Genomic DNA, 25,193 nt, shown 5'->3' on the forward strand with positions numbered 1-25,193 from the left:
TTCTAGGTCATAACCCAGTCACCCACTGACCCACAACATAACAGGATATATATATATATATATATATATATATATATATAAACAGTTACCAGAATGGGAGAAAATACTTGCAATGTGCAAAACTGACCATGGATTGATATCTGGCATACACAAGGAATTCCTGTAGTCATCACGAGCAACGACCCACAGACAAGGAAACCCATAATGGGAAAAAAGCGTGCTGGAACAAGAACACAAAAAGATGCACGGCTCTCTCTTTACTTATTTTTACATGAAGCATGATATTACTTTAAGCTGAGGGAAGATTACTAAATGAATTTGTGACCATATTAGAAATGGACAGTATCTTATGTCAGAAATCGCCAAACTAGCTTATGATATTTATTTGCCTTCTTTATTATAATTATTAGTCCTTATTAATTGTACCAAGTAATGGGTTTCATTGAAGGGACACAAACTCTTGCATCAAGACAGTGCCCTGGAAGTCTGACCAGGAACCTAAAATCAAGGAAAGCGGTCACCCCACTTAGTAGCCACAGGAATGGGAACGATCTCGGGGCAGTAGCCATTTATCACACTCATGCTACCTTTCGGGTGCTCTTCGGAGCATCCTTTGCTGTGCTAGCCAGGGAGTCCTCATGGTGGCCTGGTGCCCAGGGGAAAATACGGGGGCACAGAGCGGTTCTCCAGCTCTCTCAGGTCCAGAGAGCTGGAGAGTAACCCAGGCCTGCCTTCTGCACACGCTGCTGCTTTCTGGTTCCAAACACATCTTGAGAGCACGAACTGAGTTAGGCTGTCTCACGTGTCACACACCAGGCATTCCAAGGGAAGCGGGGGCAGGGATGGCTCCCGAGCCCGTGGTGCGCTGGTCACACTCCCCCCACCCTGTGCAGGTACGACAGGCAGAAGCTGACGCTGAAGGACATTCACAACTGTCAGTACGTGGCCTGCATGAATCCCACTGCTGGCTCCTTCACCATTGACCCCAGACTGCAGGTAAGTCGCAGTCTCCGGCCATCAAGAACAGAAGCGTGGGTTTGGGATGTGAGGGCTGACGTGCCCGGGAGGACTCCCAGTCTTCAGGGATGTGTCAGAAAACTGAGGCAGCCAGAAAGGGAGAGTCCAGCTGGCCCTCCCTGCACCCCGCAGGGCTGACAGGCTTAGCAAATAAAAATGCAGACCTCCAGTTAAATTCAGATTTCAGATACACCACAAATGCTTTTTTAGTATACAGGGGATGATCAAAATATACAAGAGATTAAATTTTTAAAAAACTGGGGCTGGGGATTTAGCTAAGCGGTGCAGCACCTGCCTGGCAAGGGCAAGATCATGAGTTTGATTGCTGGTACCAGAAAGAAAACAAACAAAAAAAAATATTGTAAAAACTATTAACAGAAAAAAACCCACATTGCCATAACCACCTCCCCCCAAAGCCTCTTTCTCACTTCACACACATTTATCCCATTGTTCTTGCCACTTTTTGAAGCAGTTCTGGAAGTTCTCTTTCATGAGTATTTTTATGAGATGTGATCAAAAATATGGTGAATGCTGCTGCCAAGGGCCAGCCAATAGAAAGACAGCCTCGTGAAAACATCACAGTGTGTCCTTATCCACCTTATTTGCCAGATCTGGCACCAAGCAGCTCCTGGTTGTTCCCCAAAATCAAAATGACCATGAATGGGAAATTACTTTATTTATTTATTTAGAGACATGGTCTTAGCTGGGCGTGGTGGCGCACACTTGTAACCCCAGCACTTGGGAGGCTGAGGCAGGAGGATCATTGCAAGTTTGAGACCAGCCTGGGCTACAAAGTGAGCTCAAGGCCAGCCTGAACTGCATAGCAAGACCCTATCTCAAAATAAAAATAAATAGAGACATGGTCTTGCTGTGCACTTTAGGCTGGGCTTGAACTCACAGTGATCTTCCCGTCCCAGCCTCCTGATTGCTGGACTTATAGGCATACAGGATTCCACAACCATCTGGGAAATGTTTCAAATAGATTCAAGACATCAAGGCAGCCACAGCAGCACAATTAAAGACACTCACGAAAGAGGATTTCCAGATCTGCTTGGCAAGAATGATGGGTTAAGTGTGTTCAGAGCAAGGGGGTTTTTGAGGGGGACTAATGGCAATGTGTCTTTTATCCCAATACATGTTTTCACAATTTAGACATTCACTGTGTATTTCCATCACACCTTATAAGTATGTCCCAAGTATTGTATGGAGGCACACCGTGTTATATCTGCAACCCTGCCCCAACGAGCCTCACTGCCAAACTGTCAAAGCACACGGAGTGACATGCTCTTCTGCCCCCTCCCCGATGGTATGAAGGTAATTTGGCTGTCTCACATTTCTTTGGGAGTTAATGTCATCTTACATTAAAAGGGGAAAACTGTTCATGCTAAGCATGCCCCAAATACATCAGACAGCGGGGACAAGGTTTGCTCTGCCCACCCACCAGCCTACCCCAGCGATCTCCTGACACACGTGTGCTTGTTCCCGGACAGCGCCACTTCTGTGTGTTTGCCGTGAGCTTTCCTGGCCAGGAGGCCCTCACGACCATCTACAGCACCATCCTGTCGCAGCACCTGGCCTACCGCTCCGTCCCCCTAGTGATCCAGAAAATAAGCAACCAGCTGGTGGCCTGCGCCCTGGGTAAGCTGGCCGCCTCCTCCCCTCGCCTGTTGGTAAAACCTACTGCTGTAAGGGGCTGATGGCTCTTTGTATTTTCCCCTGGTAAATATTTTATTTATACTTTGAAATCAATATTTCTTAAATGATGCTATGTTTCAACAGGAGATATGTGAAATACAATGGCTTCAGGGGGAGGCGGAGGATAGGAAACTCAGAACACCGGGGTGATTTACAGGACAGCAACAAGCCTCCTCCCGCCTCCGAGAGCTGCGCAGATTCCTACTTAAATTGTCACAATTTCATAGTCCATTTGCTTTAGAAACTTTAAGCTCTGCACTTCCTGAGGCCATTAGGAGTCCATAAGAATCGATGTGTCTTTTTCCTATAACAGCCTTGCATCAGAAAGTCGCAACGACGTTTCTTCCCACGGCCATTAAGTTTCATTACGTCTTCAACCTCCGGGACCTCTCCAATATTTTCCAGGTACTGCTCCTCTGGCTTTATGTCATGCTGCCTCATGGGCTCGCCCCAGCCCATGGTTCTCTCCTCTGTTATTCTTAGGAGAGAAAGCCAAGCCAGTGGGAATCGGTGGTGGTGGTGATGGTGATGGTGATGCTAGTGATCATATTTCCTCCTCCTCCTCCTCTTCTCCTTCCTCATGGTTAACTTCTTGCAGTACTCAGGATTGAAGCCACAGGCTACTGAGCTACAACCCCAGCTGCTTTTTGTTTTTCTTTTGAGACCGTGTCTTAGTCTCTTTCTTCATTACTGGGACAAAATATCCAATGCCCAAACTTAAAGGAGGAGGGGTTTACTTTGGCTGCAGTTTTTAGAAGGTTCAGTGCATGGTCAGCTGGCTTCAAGGCCGGAAGTGTGTGGCAGGAGGGGCTGGTGACCAGCAAGCAGACAGCTAAGGGAGGAGCCAGGAAGGCAGATGCACACTTCTAGGTCATAACCCAGTCACCCACTGACCCACCTCCTAACAGCATATTTAGTTCTGAACTCATCTCTGCCTGAATCTACAGGTAAGTACAGCACCCGCATGATCCAATCACTTTCCAAAGCCCCGCCTCTGAATATGTGAGGCTTTGGGGCACTTTCTTGACCTGAACCATAACAGAGTCTCATCTCACTAAGTTACCTGGCTGGCCTGGTACTTGCGATGCTCCTGCCTCAGCTTCCTAAGTAACTGGGATTCCAGGCATATACCACCACACCTAGCTCTTCCTGTTTATTGACTGCTTGGTTTGAATCAGGCATTAGATCTGGCCACTTACAATTACATTTTCTGCTCCAAACGACACATAAAGTTGGCATTCACTTCCCCACTTTATAGAACGGGAATCTGAAGCTCAAGGAGGTAGAGTCACGCTCAAACGCCATGCCCTCCCGGAGGCCCCCTGCATCCCCACACACCACCTCACCCCCTGCTTGTGGTGTTAGCAGTGCGCAGCGTCACATGCAGTGTCCTTGTGGACCCCATGAAGGCGAAGGCAGGGTCTCCAGGGCCCAGACCCTCCACAAGCACTTGGCATGGCCAGGCCAGAATCAGATCCTAACATGTTTGCTGCAGAGCCCCGGCTGGTGGCCTTCCACCTTGGGGCCTCTGACCATCTGGCTCCCCCATGACCAGCTGCCCTATCCCTTCTCCAGCAGGCTCCGCTTTAGAGGGCATGAGCCCCGTCCTTTGGGAAATTCCCCACGTCTCAGCACTGACACACCTCCAGCCTCCAAGATGGCTGTGAGCTTAGCCAGAAGTGGCTTCTCTGGCCCCAAGGAGAAATTGTGTGGATAGTTTAGGTGCTAGTTTCCTGGGTGTGGCACTTCTACACTGAATTCACACACTCCGGCCTGCCTTCGTGACAAGCCTGAGGACTTCTACACTGACTGTCCTGTGTGGGGGCAGGGACTCTTATTCTCCACAGCAGAGCTTCTGAAAACCCCAGTAGACCTGGTGCGCCTCTGGCTGCACGAAGCCGAACGAGTGTACAGTGACAAAATGGTTGATGAGAGAGACCAGGATGCCTTGCGCAGAGTCACCATTGCCTCCACCAAGAAGTTCTTTGATGTAAGTCAAGATGTCAAGTCCCTCTGCTGAACCCAGAGAGCTCCAAGAGGGTGCCAGTCCAGGGCCCAGGGTGGCCGCAGCCCTCCTGGAGAGGCCTGTGGTGGGGATGGGAAGATCTGCTTCAAGTCTCACATGGTGACTGGGTCGTCCCACCGTGGATCCAGAGGAGAAGGAATTTCTTTTGTTTCTTGAGATAGGGTCTCACTATGTAGTTCAAGCTGGCCTTGAACTCGCTATGTGTCCCTGGGTGGCTTTGAACTCACGGTGATGCTCCTTGCCTCAGCCTCTCGCGTGCTGGGATTATGGGTGTGGGCCACCACTCGGAACTGACCACTCAGGTGTGATGACCTCTCTCTGTGCACTTGGGGGACAAAGGCTCCTCCCTGTTCTGTGTGCCTGCCGACACATCCTGTGTGATTTGGGGCGGTCATTTCTTTGGACCATCCGTTCCTCTCCATGTCAGGTGGGAGGAGGGTATGACCAAACCACCAGGGATTTTGGCCCAGTAGTTTGTGAGGCTGACAGCAGCCATAGCTTGGGTTTGTGGAGACCCGGCCTGGCATCCTCAGCCACCGTGGGGCCACTGTGTGTCTATGCAGCAAAAATTAGAAGTATCTTATCTGGTATTTCCAGGACCTTGGTGAAGAACAATTATTCGCCAGACCAAATATCTTCTGCCACTTTGCTCAAGGGATTGGTGATCCCAAGTACTTCTCTGTCACCGACGTGGCTCATCTCAACAAGCTGCTAGTGGACGTCCTGGACAGTTACAATGAAGTGAATGCAGTTATGAACTTGGTGAGCAGTGGGACAGCGACACCCCAGGCACAAGGCTCGGACCTTGATTTTCCCTCCTGCCTGGATATGTAGTCAGCCACCCTCATCTGCAGGGGATTCATTCTGAGACCCCCAGGGAAGCCTGAAACCCCCGGACAGCACTGAACGCTGCTCACATGCGCCTGTGATAAGGAATAATTTATAAATTAGGCCCAGTGAGAGATGAATAACAATCACTCATCATCCAGTAAGACAATTATAATAACCCGGTATAACAAAAGTTACCTAAGACTTATAACTGATTATTCCTGGAATTTTCCATGTATAGTTTCAGACAGTGGTGGACCATGGGTTACTGAAACCACAGCAATAAAAGCCAAGGTGAAGCAGGGATGACTATAAACACCCAAATGGTGCCCACAGGGCTGTGTGATTCCCGGCAAGCACCCAGCATCGCGTGGGTTGACAGGAACCTGCGCTGTCCCGGAGCCTGACCCCCTGGCCCCTGGTCCCTGCAGGTGCTGTTTGAAGATGCGGTGGCCCATGTGTGCAGGATTAATCGCATCCTGGAGGCTCCCCGTGGGAACGCCTTGCTGGTAGGGGTGGGAGGCAGTGGCAAGCAGAGCCTCTCGCGCCTGGCTGCTTACATCAGTGCCCTGGAGGTGTTCCAGATCACCCTCAAGAAGGGGTACGGGATCCCAGACCTCAAGGTGAGGGGAAGGGCACGGTCAGCTGCCCTGCAGGGGTGGGCAAGAAAATCTGCGCCGCACCTTTCCCCACATGGAACCAGCCCACCAGCACAAGGACTGTCACCACAGTCCCACCCAAAGCATCTGCATTTTAAAAAGTGAAGGCCAGGCCAGGTGTGGTGGTGCACATCTGTAATCCCAGTGACGGGGGAGGCTGAAGCTGGAGGATGGTGTGTTTGAGGCCAGCCCGGGGAATTTAGTGAGACCCTGTCTCAAAAGGACTGGAGATGTAGCTCAGCACTCCCTTAGTTTAATCCCAGCACCACAAAGAAAAGAAAGGAGACTAGAGAAAAAAGAGGCCAGAGGTGGGGGAGGGAAGGGGAGAGGGAGGAAGAAAGAAGGGGGAGGGGGTGGGGAGGAAAGGCCAGGATACAGCGTGGCTGGCGTGCGTCTGCCCCTGTGATGAGAGGGAAAGAGTGCATCTCGCTTACCCAATGGCTTCCCTCCATAGTCAGCAGGGGGCAGGGGAGCCCAGGGATTTGATTCCTGCCCTGGGTCACTGGATGTCTAAATTGTCCCAGTTCTCCAGATTAAAGAGTTCAGAGCCATCCCTAGGCGGCTCGCCACAAGCCTGAGATTCCAACGGCTGCATTTGGAATTAATTAAATAAACATTAGTGGAAATTGGTCTCCCATGCCTGAGGCGTGCTGCTCAGGCTTTCTATTGATTTCTCCTTCCCGAAAATCCACCCTCCCAGGGAGCCAGGAGCGAGTCAAACACTATTAGTCCAGAGCAAGCCGTCAGAGCACTTGAGAAGAGGCCTGAAATTGATCCCGCCACACTACCCAGTCATGCCTCATGCCTCTCTGTGTCCACCTGGGCGCTGCCCCTGACCGTGCCAGACCCAGGGGACCCTCCCCACAGCACAGGGCCCGAGGCAGTCGCTGGGCAGGGGCCGGGGCAGGCAGCTTGTGCTGTGCAGGTGCAGAGTCCGGTCTGAGCTCCAGGCCTGGGGGTGCTGGGCTGCCTGGAGGTCAGCTGGCAGGAATGTGAGGACAGCAGGCCGTGCTGGGCCGGCCACACAGGGCAAGCCTCCAACTCCTCCTTCATTGTCCTCTACTTTCCGGTGGCTTCCACTCTTTACGTAAAGGGCCGACTCTATTTTTAAATCACAGCATTAAGGGAAAGGGCCTCTTGAGACAGGGCTTCCCGCTCACTGCTTTCTGAATCGTGCAGCGACCTGAGGGTCTGGTCGGTCACTCATGGGGTGAGGCCACGCTGATGTCCCCACACCCTCTCACATGGTGTTTGGATCTCCTGCCCAGAAACTAGATGTTTTCCTGGATTTTCTCTGTTGGAGCTCCCCATCTGTTTGCTAAGTCACGTTGATTTATGCCACTCCTCTCTCTCTCTCTCTCTCTCTCTCTCTCTCTGGGCACCTGGTGCCCAATTCTCGCTTTAGAGCCAATCCCAGGCAGGTGGGCATCGGCCACGGCAGCTCTATAATCTGTTGTCTAAAATATATCAGCCGATATGTGTTTTGAGATCTTTATTAAGCAGCCTCTTTGCACCTGGAGCTTAGGGCAGAGACGAGCGGGGCGCGAGGGCCTCAGGTCCTGTGAAGCAAGCAGAGGCCTGAGCTGTGGTGTCATCATGGTTCCAATGACAGCCTCGCAGTGACACACCAACCTGCTGCACACCTTATCCATGCAGCACCCGGGGTTGAGAGCTTTATTACATTGCCGTAAATCCCCTGAAGACTCGGGTTCCCACTGCAGGTTGCAGATGCAGCCCAAAAGGGCAAGCAATTGGCCCTGAAGGTTGTCATGTGCCATACGGAAACCCCTAGGCTTGGTCCAAAGAAAACAAGTCCTCACCAAGATGTCTTTGCAGAGGAGGGGTGACCTGCTGTGTCTGGGACACGGAGATGGTGGGAAGCTCCAGCAGCGCGGAGGGGTGGCCGGCAGCGTGTAGGGGCTAGGCTAGCATCCCTCAGGATCCCTACGCACTCTCCATGGCCAGGCCTACGCTGCTGGGCAGCCTCCCGATGCCCACCATTGTGCACAGGATGGGAAAGGAGCAGGCACCAGGCCCGGGCTGGGAGGGGAGCTGACTGCACTCTCACGGGGCCTGTGGGGTGTGATGAGATGCTCCCTGCACTGCACCCCCTCACCCATTTCTACTTGGACCTGCTCCCAGATCTCGGCTCCAAGTTCCTTCCTCTCTCCGAGGAATGACACTGGCCACAGCAAGAAACAGTGCCACTCAGGATGTTCCAGTCCTCTTACCCCAACCTCCCTGGTGGTGGCCCGGGAGGCACGGCACAAAGCTCTGTGCGGAGGGAATAGGGGGAAAGCCAGAGTGCAGGGAGGAGCGCTGCCGAGTCCAACGCGGCTTCTGGGAGGAGGTTGTGGGATGGCCAGCACACAGTGGGGTTCCAAAGCGCGGGGAGACAGTGGGATGTGGAGACTCAGGACAGCCTCCACAGCACAGCAAGGTGGAAGTGGGAACTGCGGGTGTAGGCAAGGGAGAACAGGCAGAGAAAGGACCAACTCCCTGGACGGCTCAGGGTGCAGGGTAGGCAGGACAAGGGACAGTGAGGAGGCGCCACAGTGGGGAGGTATTGCCCTGAAAACCAACAGGGCCAGGCTCCAGGCAGGATGGCAATGGGAAAGGCCTGTGGTCTTGGCCCTCGCAGGTTCCCTTGCAGGTGCAGAGGAAGCAGCAGAGGAGGCTGCCAGGGGTCCTGGAAGCTGTCTTCTCCCAGTGGAGAACCTAGAACCTAGGCTCGGGCTTGGATTGCCATGCCCATTAGCTCTGCCCTCGGCAGCAGGATCATTTGCCGTCCCATCCCACCCGATTCACAATCCTCTCTTGCTGGCAATCTGGACCGTGGCTGCCCTTCCTGCTTCCTGGGGTGTAGGCTGAGCTGTGCATGCAGTGGACACCGAATTGACAGATGTCAGCCTCCACCCCAGCGCTTGATACCCTGACGGTGGGGACAGCAACTCCTCCCAGACTCGCTGCTCTCAGGCTCAGCCCCAGGACACTGCCTCCCACGACCCACCTGCAGCCTCTGCTTTCCAAGCTCAGCGCTTCCCCTTGCTTTTTAGAAATAGTTCTAGCTTGTCAGAAATACGGACTTCAAGGCTTGCTTGTGACCCCCGTTACATTCCAGTCAACTTCACAAGGAGGGCCTTGCGGAGCTTCTCTGAACAGGAGACCTGGGGAGATGGACCTGCACCCAAGGGGTAGAACTAAGCCATGAAGAGCATCTGCTTTTAAAGTCTTTTACAAAATTACAGAGGCCCATGTGCCCTATTAAAAATAGATACTACAGATAAGCCACCAAAACCTTGAAAGTTCACTATTATCCCTCAGTACTAAGGCTTGAAAGCAGGGCCTTCATGCTGAGCTACACCCCAAGCACCCGCCTTTTTTTGAGGCCTGGGCTAGGCTTGAATTTGTGATCCTCCTGCCTCAGCCTGCCAGAGTGCTGGGATTACAGATGTGTACCACCATGCTGGCTGACATCAGGACTTGGATACATAATTCCTCCTTCCCTCTTTCCATTGTCTCTTCCTCCTTCCCCCCCCCATCCTTTCTTCTTTCTCTCTTCTTCCTCCTTCCTTCCCTCCTTTTTTTGCAGTATGGGGGACAGAACCCAGGGTCTCATACTCACACATGCTAGGCTGCACTTGACCACTAAATCACATCTCAAGCCTCTGACATTTCTTTTTCTTTTTTCTTTCTTTCTTTCTTTTTTTTTTTTTTTTTGTGGTACCGGGAATTGAACTCAGGACCTTGCGCTTGCCAGGCAGGCAAGGTCTCTGCCTCCCCAACCTTTCTTAATATGTATACACATGTAAATTGGCACATTTTTTCAAAAGTTGCAAGCTATTCACATTCTGTAACATGCTTTTTTCTTTTTTCCTCTTCACTTATTCTTCAGGAATTAGTAGAAAGTCATTTTGTTGCGCACTTGTTGTAAGCCCTGCTGGGGTTAGGAAAGGAGTTCTGTGGGCAGATCACTCTGAGGACAACGCACACCTTCCCAGGGCAGGGTCTCCCGGTCAAGCCTGGGGTGTGCTTACCGGGCCCCTTTGAGGGCTCCTGGTAAGGTTTGGTTGGGTTTTCCCTACTCCCTGTGTGGTAGGATACACATAACATGCAAGATACTCCTCACCATTTCTTGGTTTTCCTTTGCATTTTTAAATTTATTTTCATTTTAAAGAAAAAAAAGATAAACATAACAATGAAACTGAGCTTCAAAACAGGATGGTAGCACAGTTACAACAGTGATACATTGTGCATTGTCTTCCTAGTAGTTATTCAGAGTAGAAGATATAGGCATGATATCTTGTCCATACAATATTAGCACAAAACTTGCTCTTTAGTGAACTAAGAGACATTAGCTGTATAACTGTCTTAACCATCTTGTATACACATGTATTTTTTCCACTCTTGTCACCATTTCTAATGCATGGTGCAGTGGCCAACCCATTCGCATTGGTACAACCAGCACCACTGTCTGTCCAGAACTCTTCTTGTCTTGTACTAGTGAGACCCTGTCCTCATTAAACAACAACTTCCCAGCCCATGGCCACCCCCTTTCTCCCATTTGAATCTGCAGTGTGACGCTCTGCAAACCTCACAGGGGTGGAGTCCTACAGTGTTTGTCTTTTTGTGTCTGGTTTATAGAATCACATCAGGGTCGCCCATGGTGTAGCATGTGTCAGAACTTTGTTTTTTTTTCAAGACTGGGGACCAAACCCAGTGACTTTACATGGAGCTACATCCTCAACTCTTATTTATTTTTTGAGACAGGGTCTCCCTGAGTCACTAAGATACCCAGCCCAGCCCAAACTCACAGTCCTCCTGCCACAGACTCTCCAAATGCAGAAATTACGGGCTTGCATCCCTGGACCTGGCCATCCATCCCATTTAAGGCTGAAACCATTTTCTCCCACAGACCTGTCACACAGTGTATTTCTATCCACCCACTGCCTCACACTTGTCTGGCCACTATAAGCACAGCCGTGCCCCACTCACAGCTCTCTTCAGATCTGCATTGTCCTAGGAAGCTGGTTCGGGTGTGGGTTCTGCACGGCCACCAGGGATGTCCCTAAAGGAGCCCTGTGGTCCTGGTTTGGTCCAGATTGACTTGGCTGCGCAGTATATCAAGGCCGCCGTGAAGAACGTACCCTCGGTGTTCCTCATGACCGACTCTCAAGTGGCCGAGGAGCAGTTTCTGGTGCTGATCAATGATCTGCTGGCCTCGGGGGAGATCCCAGGGCTGTTCACAGATGACGAGGTGGAGAACATCATCTCGTCCATGAGACCGCAGGTGAAGTCCCTCGGCATAGCCGACACTCGGGAGGCGTGCTGGAAGTTCTTCATTGAGAAAGTGCGCAAGCAGCTCAAGGTAGGACCATGCCAGGCATGTTCTCTGGACCCCCTCGGCTCCCTGTCTGAGGCCCTGTGCAGTTGGGACTGTTTTTCCCAGGGTGTAGAAACCCTTAGGCAAGTTTGAGGTGGCAGGGATGATTTCATGTGGGCCAGCAGAGGTGTCTCGGGACCACAGGAAGCATTTCCTGTGCATATCTCCTCCCCGTACTCAGCGAGTTTCAATGGCTAAGTGCAACTTGACTTTCAATGTCAGCTGTAGGGAGAGTAGGCTAACCCTTGAGCAACACAGCGCAGCTGGGACCCTTCCAGTCTTCCTGCTTAGAGCTCAGTAGGATGGCTGTTCCCAGGGAGGGTACACCCCACAGCCCCACTCGGCGTCTGTGTGTGGTCACTCCTCCCCTGCTGGATGCAAGGAAGCCAGTGTCCTCCCTGCCTCCCCACTCTGGCTCACCCACCCCCATTAGTGAGTGCGGCATGTGGAGCTGGAGTTTCCCAGCCGGTGCTGGCAGTTCCTGGCTCTCCTTTACCGTTGTCCTGCCACTGCAGGGCGGTGGGCCCCTTCGTCTCTAGAGAGAGCTGGGAGATCAGAGGAATAGTTAGCCAACCCCATGCTATGGCACATCTAGCAAACTGCACCCTGAAAAAAAGGGACGAAAGGAGGAGAGAGAGGAGGCCGAGGCTCCATGAGAAGGAGGGTTCCCATCCAGCCACAAGCACCCCAGGGCCTGCCTGCACCACCTCGGCAAGGAGTCCCTGGTGTCCTCTGGGTCCCAGAAAAGGCTCTATGCCTCAAACTAACCCCAGAAGAGACCACTGCCTGCCTGTTCTCAGGCCACGCCTGCCTTGTGCACATGCCACTGCCCACTTCTTCCTCAGGCAAACTTGTCTGAGGGGTAGGGGCCGCTTCAGAAGGGCTGAACCCTCACAGTGCTAGTGAGAGCCACGAAATGGGTTGAGGGTTGATCTCTGGTGGTGCACGGCCACGCTCACACCCCAAGCTCAGAGGGTTCAGACTCTGGGCCCTGCAGAGCACTGAGCATCACAAAGGAGCTCCCTGCAGAGGTGACAGATTTGCCCTTGGCACTGCCACCCAGTGAGCGGCTTACCTGTGCCCCGTGTCCAGGTGATCCTGTGTTTCTCACCTGTGGGCTCCATCTTGCGTGTGCGAGCAAGAAAATTCCCTGCCGTGGTCAACTGCACCGCCATCGACTGGTTCCACGAGTGGCCAGAAGAAGCACTGGTGTCGGTCAGTGCTCGCTTCCTGGAGGAAACCGAGGACATTCAGGTGAGGTGGGCAGGGCACAAATCCGGGGTCCAGTCCCCAAGACAACCAAGACAAAACCCTTAGGAGTGGGAGTAGACACCAGTACCACCACATAGCCAGGGCCACCACATAGATGCCAGAGAAGCATGTGTGGAACAAATACATTTTCAAGTTAACCAAATTAAGAATAATGCCACCTGGACCACTTCTGGGGCATAGCTCCCAGGCCTCTTCAGCTCCCAGGCAGGCAGGGGCCAGCGCCTGGCATAGGAAATGCTCGATATATGTCTGCTGAGTCATCAGGGATAGGAGATCATATTCACAGCCTTGTGCTCTCCCAGGTGTGCAAGTGTGTGACTGAGAGTGAACGTGTGTGCACCTGTGTGTTCATAAGCTCTGCCCTGTCCTGGGTACTGGGCTGAACCCTTCGGGAGTGCGATGTCACCTAACGTCACAGCAGCCCCAGAAGGCGTTGCTCTTCTGCGCCTCTTGTGGCGTTTCATGCGGGTCTCGGCGCATCTTGTCCAGGGCCTCGGGTGAGTTCTGGAAGCCCCACCTTGCTGAGCCACTGTGGCAGAAGCAGGGAGGTGCTGAGTGGGGTGCGGGATGACCCCGTCCATCTCATTCGTGCAGCGCGAAGTGAAGACCTCCATCAGTCTCTTCATGGCCTACGTGCACACCACTGTCAATGAGATGTCCAAGATGTACCTGGCCACCGAGCGGCGCTACAACTACACTACGCCCAAAACCTTTCTGGAGCAGATCAAACTCTACCAGAACCTGCTGGCCAAGAAGAGGAGGGAACTGGTTGCCAAAATCGAGAGGCTGGAGAACGGGCTGATGAAGCTGCAGAGCACGGCTTCTCAGGTAGGGACCTTTCCCAGAGGCCTCAGACTGCTGCTGCAGTCACAGGTTTCCATGGAAACAGTCACACGCTCATGCGTGAAGTGGGATGAGCAGGATTCCTACCTTTGAGACTTGTATTCCCAGACCAGAGATATAGAACAATGGTCAGATTTAAACGGAGTCAAAGTGCTCTTGTGACCTTGACTTTCCAATGGGCACTGTGCACAGGTGAAGGCCTTGTGCCCAACGTCCGGGGAGACCAAGTAGTCACTAGAAGGCATCCATTCTCACGCACCAGTCTGGGTGAGGAGCTGGGCTGAGAGAGCTTCCTCCATCCTTTCTTCCAGACTGTACTGATGTTCATGTTGTCTGCCTGGTTTTAAATGTCCTCTTCAATGGGGCCCCAAGTTCTTCATCTTTACATGTAGTGAACTGCCACCTCCTCCCCGCCCAGGTCGGGGCCTCATACTGGCTTCCTAGGGCGCTTTCTGATTCCCCAGCCATGTCTTCCTTTCCCCTCTTCCACCAGCCTGGACAGCCCCTGGGGCCCCTGAGCCGCTCCACTGAGTATGACTGGATTGATATATTTTTAAATCTGGGTACCTTGATTGCCAACCCCTGTGGCACCAGGAATGACACTGTGTATACAATTGGTCCTCCACAAATGCTAACCTTTGAGAAAATGAAGACTCCTCAAAATGAGCCTCCCAGCACCCCAGCTGCTCTGCGAGTTCCTGTGGCTGCTGACCTCCATGCGCTGTGGAGGGCAGTTCGGTCTGGCCACGGCCCCCATGCCAGCTTCTGGCTTCTCCTCCCATAGGTGGACGATCTGAAGGCCAAACTGGCAGTTCAGGAGGCGGAGCTCAAGCAGAAGAATGAAAATGCAGACAAGCTGATCCAGGTGGTCGGTGTGGAAACAGAGAAAGTCAGCAAAGAGAAAGCCATCGCCGATGAGGAGGAAATCAAGGTGGAGGTCATCAACAAGGTAGGTGAGGCCATCCAGGATAGCATCGGAAGCTGCCATACACTGCACCTTGGCCCGGCCTCCCCACGGGGTCAGATGCCACCTGCAGATATGGGGAAGGATGGAGATGTGCATGCAGTGATGTAGTTCCCAAAGCAGGGCTCCTAGGGGCAGCCCTGAACAGAAGAGGGCTTTCCACAGGGAAATGCCCGCCCTGCAGCTGAGTTCCTCAAAGTGAGGTCCAGGCCACCATGGTGGCTCCACCTGGAGTCTAAAAGAAACAGAGGTTGCCAGATCCCTGTCCAGCTTTACTGACAGCATCTCATCTGCATGTTTTTTAATTTTTTTTTTTTTTTTGAGGTACTGGAGATTAAACCTAGGGCCTGAAACCAGAGCTTTGCACTGAGCTATATTCCCAACCCTTTTTGTTTTTCAAAACAGTGTCTCACTAAGGCACTAATTTGCTGAGGCTGGGCTCCAGCTTGTGATCTTCCTGCCTTAGCCTTCCAGGGTGCTCAGCTTATTGGCATGTGCTACCATGCCTAGTTTGACTGCATTCTCACCAGAGGCCAAGGATCAGTGACCACGTGAGAGGTTGAGAGGCCGCTATTGGAGGCCTGGTCTCAGAACTCTGTCCTGGGTGCCCCGGGGCTGGGGACGTCCCTGGTCTGGAGTGGACAGCCAAGGTGGAGACCACTGCTCGGGGGAACGTCTTGAGCCCCTTTGCAGCCCGAAGGTCACGTAGCGGCTGGTTACTCGTCTTCCCCTTGCCCTTTGTGCCATCAGTTCCATGTCTACACGGTGCTTTAGACTGAGTGGTTGTTACCTACAGTCTTGCGATGGTAGCAGCATCCATTCAGCACGTCACTTTTTCCATCTTAGACAGACAGCCACCTCCCCTGGGCCAACAGAGCAGGGTCTGAGGTTCCCACCCGTGCTGGGTGGGAGGGGACTTGGGGTGGTGTGGCCCCTTCTTTCTTCCCACACAACCGCAGGCTATTAGGCAGATGAGGACTCCGAGGCTTGGGCAGTCGGTAACTTGCCCAAGGTCTCAAATGGGGGGGTGGCCTGGTTGGGATCAGGCAGGACACAGCATCCTCGTTTCCAGCAACTTCCTGTCTGATACTGAAACACAGCAGCTAATGTCCCAGCATCCTCCCTCTCCAGCCCTCCTTCCAGGACATCTAACTCAGGGATGCTTCAGGCCAGAAAGCTGGGTGCTGGCCTGTCTCAGCTGGCGGGGTGCCTCCCACATCCCATTCGCTTACCAGGTCCCACCAAAGCAGGGTGTACAAAGGGATCCTCGGGGAGGTTCAGTGCCCTGGCTGGGGCAGAGGCTGTGGAGACATCCCCAGTCACGAGGCCCTCAGGGCCTGGTGAGTGCTGTCACCCAGACACTCTTCCTCTGCTCTCTGCTCAGCATCCAGAGGCTCTTTCCTGAGCCAGAGAGTGAATAATATGTGCGTGCATGGAGGAAGGGCCTGCTTTCTTAGAGGGAAGATAAGCTACACACTCTGAAGGGCTCCATTTTGGAGGGATTGCAAGATGGTCCAGTGATGAGAAGACCTCAGAGCCAGCCATAGGCCTGGGTGGCTCCTCCAAGCTGGCACCAATAGAAGGAACTGTTCCCAGTCTGGCATCCCAACTCCCCCAGTGACCTGAGAGGGCAGTGAGGGGCAGGGCAGAGGAGGCAGGGGGACCAAGCACAGCCCAAGGGACAGCAGCAAAGGTGCTGTGGCCTCCTCTGCAAAGCTCAGAACTGCTGCGCCCTGGCCGCATCCCTCATTCCCCTCCACAGCCCCTTCCTTGCCCAGCCCCATCGCCCACCTCCCCATGGACAGACAGACAGGCCTGCCCTGACCTTTCCTGTCTGGCCTCCATCTAGAATGTCACTGAGAAACAAAAGGCTTGCGAGACGGACTTGGCCAAGGCAGAGCCGGCCCTGCTGGCTGCTCAGGAGGCCCTGGACACACTGAATAAGGTGACAGGGAAACAAAATGGGCGTGGGAGCCTGGCCTAGCGGGCAGGGGATGGCTTCCACACTGGGCTCAGTGACAATGCACTCATGCAACTTCTGCCCTCCACAGAACAACCTGACGGAGCTGAAGTCCTTCGGGTCCCCTCCAGACGCTGTGGTCAATGTCACAGCCGCTGTCATGACTCTGACTGCACCCGGGGGTAAAATCCCAAAGGACAAGAGCTGGAAGGCTGCGAAGATCATGATGGGCAAAGTGGACACCTTCCTGGACTCTCTGAAGAAGTTTGACAAGGAGCACATCCCTGAGGCCTGCCTGAAAGCATTCAAGTGAGTCCTGACTGCAAAGCCACTCTTCCGTTCTGCCTGCACCACAGCACCATGGCCCAGGATGCTCTGCTGGCGCCTGTGACCAGCCTCTAGATGTGTCCTTGCTCTGAGGCTCAGGGTCTTGAGCTGAGCTGAGCAAACTGGAATCCAAGAATGATGGGCAAATGTGGTTATATCTGGGCTGTCAGGGTGTCGAGGTAAAGCACAGCCCCAGACTTCTGGAGAACCCCATCACCTTCTGTCTCCCCCACCCCAAGGAAGCTAGGGCAGGTGGGGCCCGCAGCTGGAAATCTGTCGTTGCTTACCTGGTCAGCACCTGAGGCAGGAACACACAGTTCACAAGCTCAGCAACAGGGAAGTCCGGGGCCACAGGATCATGAGAGAGGCCAGTCTCCAAGAGGAAGCTAAGCTCCCCGCACATGGACACAGTAGGCACATATACACATACTGAAATATACACACGTGCTGTGCACACACATGAACACATGCTAAGATGCAAATGTGCACTGTGCATACGTGTGCACAAGTATACATACACATACTAAAATATATATGTGTATCCACACATGCATGTGAGTACAGGGCACATGTGCACATTTGTACACACAGGTACATATGAATGCACTGTGCATGTGTATACTCATACACCTACACAATGTACACACACATCCATATATATGAATGTAGTGTGCATGGTGCACACACTAAACATGCGTATGTACATACATGTACATGTGTGGTATGTATATACACATGCATAGTACCGTGTACCCATGTGTACACATGCACACATACACATGCATGCTGTGTGTGCATATACACATACATAGTGCACACATACATATACCTGAATGCAGTGTGCGTGCACGTACATACTAAAAGGTATATATGTGCATGCATACATGTAGTGTGCATGTTCACACACATAATAAAGTGCACTTATGTGTACACACATCCACATAAATGCAGTGTGTGTGCATTCTCATCTCATATGCATATTCATCTCATATCATATGCATATCATCTCATATATGCATATTCATCCCATTATATGCATAGTCATATCATACCATATACATATTCATCTCATATCATATGCATATTCATCTTATATGCATGCACACATGCATGTGCACACATGTACACATGCGTACACCTATACTAAAACGTGTGTTTACACACAAAGGTGTCAAGTAGCTGGGAGCCCTGTGGTGTCCTTGCCACTGGTCCCACTGAGAGGATACCACATGTGGAAAGAGCCCCAGGGGTCGTCAGTGGCTCCTTCTGGGGTGGCCTTGAAACCTGTAAGGGCGTTCCAGGGATCCCACATTTTAGCCCATAAATTCCAGCAAGCCCACATTCATGAGGCACTCCTGCCATTCTGTGAGCACCCCAGGCCCGTTTTCTACCCCTTGTGGTCCTTGTCTGGCCATCGCCTGGTAGCCCAATCTCAAGGGCAACCTGCCCATGCCTTGGAAGGCTACACGCATTGCCACGGTGGCCCACATGGGGCCCCAGTGTCTCCCAGCCCACCCTGTGAGGGAGAGGGCTGAGAACGCTTTGGTCAACATGGAAGCCTAGTCGCTTTGGCATCACATATACTAAAAAACATGGAAGTCTAAGGAAAAAAGAAAACAAGAAAGCACAGTAAACCCATCACAAGAAGTGGCCACTGGCAAGATTTGTTTCTTATGTACGTATTTTCTCCCCGCTCCCACCGCAGGGAGGGCTGGGGATGGAACCCGGGGCCCTGCGTGTGTTGGGCAAGTGCTCCACCACTGAGACACACGCCAGCCCAGAAAAACTTTTGGAATATTTCTTTTCAGTCTTTTTCTCAGGTTTTCCATAATTGAAACAGTAACCAAAATATACAATGCTGTTATATTTAACATTGTGACCAAAACAACTTCTGCCTATGTTACAAAAACACTTCCTAAATTCGATCTGTAAACTGCGGTAGAACCTGCCTGGGGCCGAGTCATAATTCATGTAGCTATGCCTGCGCCGTTTCGGGTTTGGGCCACTTCCACTTGGCTATCCTAAGCAGCGCCTCAGAGAACATCTCCTCCTCATCACCCAGCTCCTTCGAGACTGCCAACAGGGTGCCTGTGGGAAGGATGCACACTCTCTTCAGTATCACCCAGACAAAGCATACAGTGAACAGGAGGGAGATTAGATGGCCACTTTCCCAACCAAAATTCAAATCACTTCCCAATGCATATTTTGAACTATCCATTCCCATTTCTTCATACCGAGAGCTGAGCTTGTTGTTTTAATAATGTTGTGATCACTTTTAAAACACTTATTCCTAGAGGGCCTGAGCGCCGAGGCGGTGAGTGTTCCTTTGAGTCCCTGAACGTTCCTTCTGGTCTCCTCCCTCCAGCCTTGGAACCTGGGTCTCCTGTGCCAGAAGGCACTGCCTGGGAGAGTGGCAGAGTGGGAAGGTGGGAGGGGCCTCTGGGCCACCTTGGGTGAGACTTGAGCTCCCTGAGGCCTGGGAAGGGGGTGGCCCCCTGCTGTGGCTGCAGGAAGGAGTCATGCAGAGTGCTCTTGGGACAGCCCTGACACTGGGTGCCCACGTGAGAGCTTGGTGGGCAGTCTTCGTTCTGCCGCTTCCTGTGGCTGTCATTTGTGACAAGTTCCCAGCCCTCTCTGAACCATGGTCTTCTTGCCTGTGGAACTGTTGAGGATTCAAATGGGAGCAGCTATGGAACACCAGGAGCACAAAGGGGGAGAAGCCAGCTTCCTTCTTTCGCCAACCCAAACCTGAAGTCTCCACTTTCCGTCTCCTTCTCACCCTAAGTCCTACATCAGAGGCCAGAATTACCCATTGTAATCTTTTTCTCCTTTCTTTCTGCACCCGTTAAGATACAAAAGAAAAACAGTCAATACCCTCCCTGCCCTGCTGTTACCATCAGGTGCTAGGATAGCCTGCGATGACCAGGGAGGTTGAACCTGGGGCTTGCATCCTGGCAGGGCCCATGCAGCACCGGTTTTCTCACCAGGCCCTACCAAGGCAACCCCACGTTTGACCCGGAGTTCATCCGCTCCAAGTCCACGGCTGCTGCGGGCCTATGCTCCTGGTGCATCAACATCGTCCGCTTCTACGAAGTCTACTGCGACGTGGCCCCCAAGAGGCAAGCCCTGGAGGAGGCCAACGCCGAGCTGGCAGAAGCCCAGGAGAAGCTGTCCCGGATCAAGAACAAGATTGCAGTAAGTGCTCGCTCGCCCACGGCCCTATAAAACACCAAGCCACTTGCTCACGCTGCCGGTCAATAGCTCTGTTTAAAATGGGCTGGCTCAGCCCGCTGTTGTGAATTATTAAGCAGCTCCAAGAGAGTGCAGGCAGAGGTGGGCACCAGAGCATGCCAGGGGCTGCTTGGCACACACCCCTCCATGCTCAGGAGGGCCCTGGGCCTTCGTAAACTGCTCTATCCCCTGCTCAGCACACACAGGGAGCTAGGCATAGCTCCTAATAATGATGCCTGGCATCATTATTCTAGACCTTTCCAACTTGATTTTCCAGGAACTCAATGCCAACCTGAGCAACTTAACATCAGCATTTGAAAAAGCAACAGCTGAGAAGATCAAGTGTCAGCAGGAGGCTGATGCCACCAATAGAGTGATCTCCCTGGCTAACAGGTAGCTGCCCCAACCTCCAGGGCCACCCTCCTGCTTCCTAGGGCCCCTGGAAGAGACAGGTCCTCAGAACAGCCTCGAAGAAAGAGGAAGGGGCTCAGGTGGAAGCAGCCAGGTTGCAGCTTTTGCTTTTTGAGCTCAAAGGAGTTAGGTTAAAGTCAGGTGGGTTTCCCCGGGCACTCTGCCACCCTCAGGAAGCCAGCCCTCTTGAACTGTGGCATTCCAAGGGACCCAGCCCTGCCTGGGACACTGTCCACAGGTGCGTGCTCCGGGGAGAACACTGGCCCCTTGGTACCCTAGGAAAGGGAGCTAACCCAGGACCTCTGCAGACACCCACATCTGTAGCTGCTCAAGGCTCTGTGTAAAACAGCAGAGTGTTTGCATGTAACCTACGCATATGCTCCCAGTCTTACCCACCCCTAGGCTATCTAGGCCACTTATAATCCCTGACACATAGAAACTCCAGGTAAGCAATTGTTACACTGTATCGTTCAGAGCAGGATGACAAGAAAAAAGTGTGCCCATTTAGGACAGATGCGGTTCTGAATATTTCCCATCTGCAGTGGGTTGAACCCGTGGACAAGGAGGGCCAGAGGGTGGACTTCATTATGCACACTCGTCTCTTACTACCCATGCAGTAGGGGACCCAGGCTTCCAGGATTATTTCTTATTATTTCACTACCAGGGAACACTCATTGGACAGTTTGTATCATGGGTTCAGGCTGCAGGGCCGTGCTGTCTACCAGGAGTCTGACTAACATGGTTCATAGCTTCCCTTTTAACTCTTCCAGTAGCTCCATTTAAAGCAGGGGTCCTGCCAGGTGTGGTGGTACACGCCTGTAATCCCAGCACTGGGGAGGCTGAGGCAGGAGAAGCGCCATGAGTTGGAGGCCATAGTGGGTTCAAGGCCAGCCTAAACTACATAGTGTGACCCTATCTCCAAAAAACCTTAAATAAGTAAAGCAGGAGTGCCCAAGCCCAGGCCATAGACTGGTACTGATCCATGGCCTTTAAGGAACCAGGCTGCACAGCAGGAAGTGAGCAGCAAGCAAGCCAAGCTTCATCTGTATTTATCTTGGCCCCACAGGGCTACTGCCTGAGCTCCACCTCCTATCAGCTCAGCAGCAGCATTAGATTCTCACAGGAGCGAGATGCTGCTATGGACTGCGCATATGAGGGATCTGTGCTCCTCTGAATCCTTCCAAGACCACCACCAACCTGGCCCATAGAAAAATTGTCTTCCATGAAGTTAGTCCTTAGTGTGAAAAAGGTTGGGAACTGATGATTTAAAGAGCACAAAGAAAAACTAGGTTCAGTGGCACACACCTATGAACCCAGCTACTCAGGAGGCTGAGGCAGGAGGATCATAAGTTTGAGGCCAGCCTGGGCAATTTAGTGAGACTCCATCTCAAAAAAAAAAAAAAAAAAAAAAAAAAAAAGATGGACAAACAAATGAAATTGAGTACTTGCTTGTTTTGGAGACAGGGTCTTGCTATATAGTTCGGGCTGACCTTGAGATCATTATGTAGCCCAGGCTGGCCTTGAACTTGTGGTGATCTGCCTGCCTCTGCCTCCTGAGTGCTGAGATTGTAGGCAGGCTCCACCATGCGCCACTTTAAATATATATCATTTAACTGCAAATATCTAAAATTTTCTCATCGCATAGTATGATCAATGTAAAAACTACTAATGAGCTATTTTAAATGCTCATTTTGTCCAGAGCCCTTGAAATCCAGTGAGAATTTCATGCCCAGCACATGTCCCCTTGGAGGTGCAATACCTGGAGCTTGGGCCTTGACAGAGCATTGGCAGAGTCACTTCTAGGCCCAGCTCCTTCTTTTCTCACCTGTTTTTTGTACTGGGGATTGAGCCTAGGACCTTCACACTGAGCTGCATCCCCAGCCCTTTTTTATTTTTTATTTCTGAGACACAATCTTGCTAAGTCACTAAATTACCCGGGCTGGCCTCAAATTTGTGATTCTCCTGCCTCAGCCTGTCTAAATGCTGGCATTGCACACGTGTGCCACCACGCCCGGCTTTGTTTCTTTAGTTGCTGCAGGCAGGAGGGTAACTCCAGTTCTGGTAAGTCCATCTTAGCTGAAAGCAGACTTCCAGCAGATGAGATTTCGACACTTTTTTTATTTGGTTGTTTAAAGGATTAAACCTGGGGCTTTTGTACGGAGCTACATCCCAGCCCTATTTTGTTTTATGTTGTTTTGTTTTGTTTTGCTTTGTTTTGTTTTGTTTTGTTTTGTTGTACTGGGGATCGAGGGGCCTTTACACTGAGCTAGGTTCCTAGCACTTTTTTAAAATTTTGAGACAGGGTCTCACTAAGTCACTGAGTCCCTTAGGCTGGCCTCAAACCTGTAATCTTCCTGCCTCAGCCTCTCCCATGCTGGGATTATGGCCAGGTGTTGCCGCGCCCAGATTCCAGCTCATTCTTGGATTTGCTCCTCCCCAGCGGGCTGCAGGACCTGGGACCCCGGGAGGGCTCAGGTTGCTGGATTCAGCCTCAGGAATGGCACAGAAATGCCCTGCTATGAATCTAGGGGAGCTGACCTTGCCTGCCAAGAACATCAAGCGGACTGTAGGTCACTGAGAAGTAAGGGCTGCTGGGTGGCACCAACACACCTCTCGGTCCCGTGCTTTTAGACTCATGGTGCACAGTTAGGGTCTGGGACCGGTCCTCAGGTTGGTGGCCAGAGGAGCAGGATACACACGCAGGGCCCAGTGCTATCAGGATGCTACCATGTCCTGTGGCCATCATGGTCCCCACCTTGGCTCCATCACCCGTGAGCCAAGCATGGGCTCAACTGTGTCCAGGCAGCACCTTCAGCCTACGGGTGAAAGGGTCAGGTGGCATCCGCGCAGACAGGGCATACACACAGCTGCGTCGGGTTGGGGGTCACAGCGGTCCCAGATGCGGCCCCCACATATTTACTGTTGAACACTCAGCCGCAGCAAGGACCCATTTAAAGGTGGGGGCCTGGTCGTCTGGCCCCAACCAGTCCCCCAGCTGTGTCTTCTCATCCTCTTTCAGGCTGGTAGGAGGACTGGCTTCAGAAAATGTCCGCTGGGCTGAATCAGTGGGGAACTTCAAAAGCCAGGGGGTCACCCTGTGTGGGGATGTCCTGCTGGTCTCCGCCTTTGTCTCCTACGTGGGCTACTTCACCAAGAAATACCGAAGTGAACTGATGGATAAATTTTGGATCCCTTATATAAATAACTTAAAGGTAAGAAGCACAGCTCTGTTTATGACTCAGGAAAAGTGTGTGGGGGGGAGCGCCCCAACAGGGCGGAAGCAGCTACCCTGCACCCTCGCCTCGAGGCAGAGGCTTGGCCCTTCCTGGGTTTAGAAAGGCCTGTCTTGCTGGGTTACAAAGCTGCCTCTTCGGATGCAAAGGGCTGTTGTCTCCCTGGTCAGATCACCTGTCTCCTCCAGCCTCTAAGTGCAGGAGCCGCTCTCCCTGGGTGATAAGGTCACATTGCCCTTCTAAGACACAATGCCCCCCTTGCTCGGCAGGTCCCCATCCCAATCACAGAAGGCCTGGATCCCCTGAGCCTGCTGACAGATGACGCAGATGTGGCCTCTTGGAACAACCAGGGCCTCCCCAGCGACCGCATGTCCACCGAGAATGCCACCATCCTGTGCAACACAGAGCGCTGGCCCCTTATTGTGGACGCCCAGCTGCAGGGGATCAAGTGGATCAAAAACAAATATGGGAGTGCACTGAAAGCCATCCGCCTGGGACAGAAGAGGTGTGTGCCAGCGGCAGACCTGGGGGCTTAGGAGGCAGCTACGGACTGGCTGAGCCCGGGGTCTGCAGACACAGCCTGGGTACCGTGGCTGTCAGATGGAAGGAGGACCTGTACCAACAAATAGAGCATAGGCTTAGAACTCTGGTATGGGAAGACCACATCAGCACCACAGAGTTAAACCGGGGGTCCTTTCTTTTCCTGGTTACCGCTGCTCCTGCAGTGGAGGAGAACTGGATGAGCTCACAGCCTGGCTTCATATTCTTCTCGGCCAATGGCTGCTGGAGGCTTCAGGCTGGTCATTTCCTCATTCCGTGTGTGGTGTACATTCGCCTCCTACTTGGAAAGCAATGGCTGCAGCCCTGCCTGCCTTGCTAGTCTGTTGGACGGGCACACAAGATTGGGATGTGAATGTGTACGGCTCTGCAGTCTCCCAGGGGCTCCCATCCCCACCTCCCCCACACCCACAGGGTGACTTAGGAAGAAGCCCTCCGGCTCCTTGCAGGAAAGGATGCGTTACTAGCTCCTTGGTGACTTCTCCATCTACCCCTTCACGGGGAGGCCACTCCCAGGGCAGGCAGGGCTCCCTTCCTGGGCCCGCTGTTGTGAACTGGCTTCTGTGCTGTCCCCATAGCTATCTGGACATCATCGAGCAGGCCATCTCAGAAGGGGACATCTTGCTCATCGAGAATATTGGCGAAACTGTGGAGCCCGTGCTGGACCCGTTACTGGGCAGGAACACAATTAAAAAGGGAAAGTGAGTTGTTTCTGCTTCTGGGTTTAACCCAAGGTAACATGTCCTGTGGGGAGACTTGAGCATGTGTGGGGGAAGGAGATGCTCA

General features: G+C 52.5%; 1 protein-coding gene across 2 annotated transcripts in view; it reads left to right on the forward strand.

Moving 5' to 3' along the window:
* The window catches only part of Dnah17 (dynein, axonemal, heavy chain 17), a 118,255-nt gene that overhangs the window by 69,933 nt on the left and 23,129 nt on the right, over positions 1-25,193 (forward strand). For both annotated transcript variants that reach the window (XM_005407377.1, XM_013506036.1), the window contains exons 49-65: positions 894-996; positions 2,508-2,655; positions 3,026-3,117; positions 4,541-4,702; positions 5,336-5,500; positions 5,998-6,189; positions 11,327-11,593; positions 12,701-12,862; positions 13,475-13,708; positions 14,508-14,672; positions 16,537-16,632; positions 16,739-16,956; positions 19,962-20,169; positions 20,483-20,598; positions 23,636-23,828; positions 24,119-24,354; positions 24,986-25,108. In XM_005407377.1, the coding sequence (XP_005407434.1) occupies positions 894-996; positions 2,508-2,655; positions 3,026-3,117; positions 4,541-4,702; positions 5,336-5,500; positions 5,998-6,189; positions 11,327-11,593; positions 12,701-12,862; positions 13,475-13,708; positions 14,508-14,672; positions 16,537-16,632; positions 16,739-16,956; positions 19,962-20,169; positions 20,483-20,598; positions 23,636-23,828; positions 24,119-24,354; positions 24,986-25,108 (2,880 nt within the window). The remainder of the gene's footprint in view (positions 1-893; positions 997-2,507; positions 2,656-3,025; positions 3,118-4,540; positions 4,703-5,335; positions 5,501-5,997; positions 6,190-11,326; positions 11,594-12,700; positions 12,863-13,474; positions 13,709-14,507; positions 14,673-16,536; positions 16,633-16,738; positions 16,957-19,961; positions 20,170-20,482; positions 20,599-23,635; positions 23,829-24,118; positions 24,355-24,985; positions 25,109-25,193) is intronic.

Source organism: Chinchilla lanigera, unplaced genomic scaffold, assembly GCF_000276665.1.
Source record: "Chinchilla lanigera isolate Chin_1 unplaced genomic scaffold, ChiLan1.0 scaffold00105, whole genome shotgun sequence".
Taxonomy (NCBI): domain Eukaryota; kingdom Metazoa; phylum Chordata; class Mammalia; order Rodentia; family Chinchillidae; genus Chinchilla; species Chinchilla lanigera.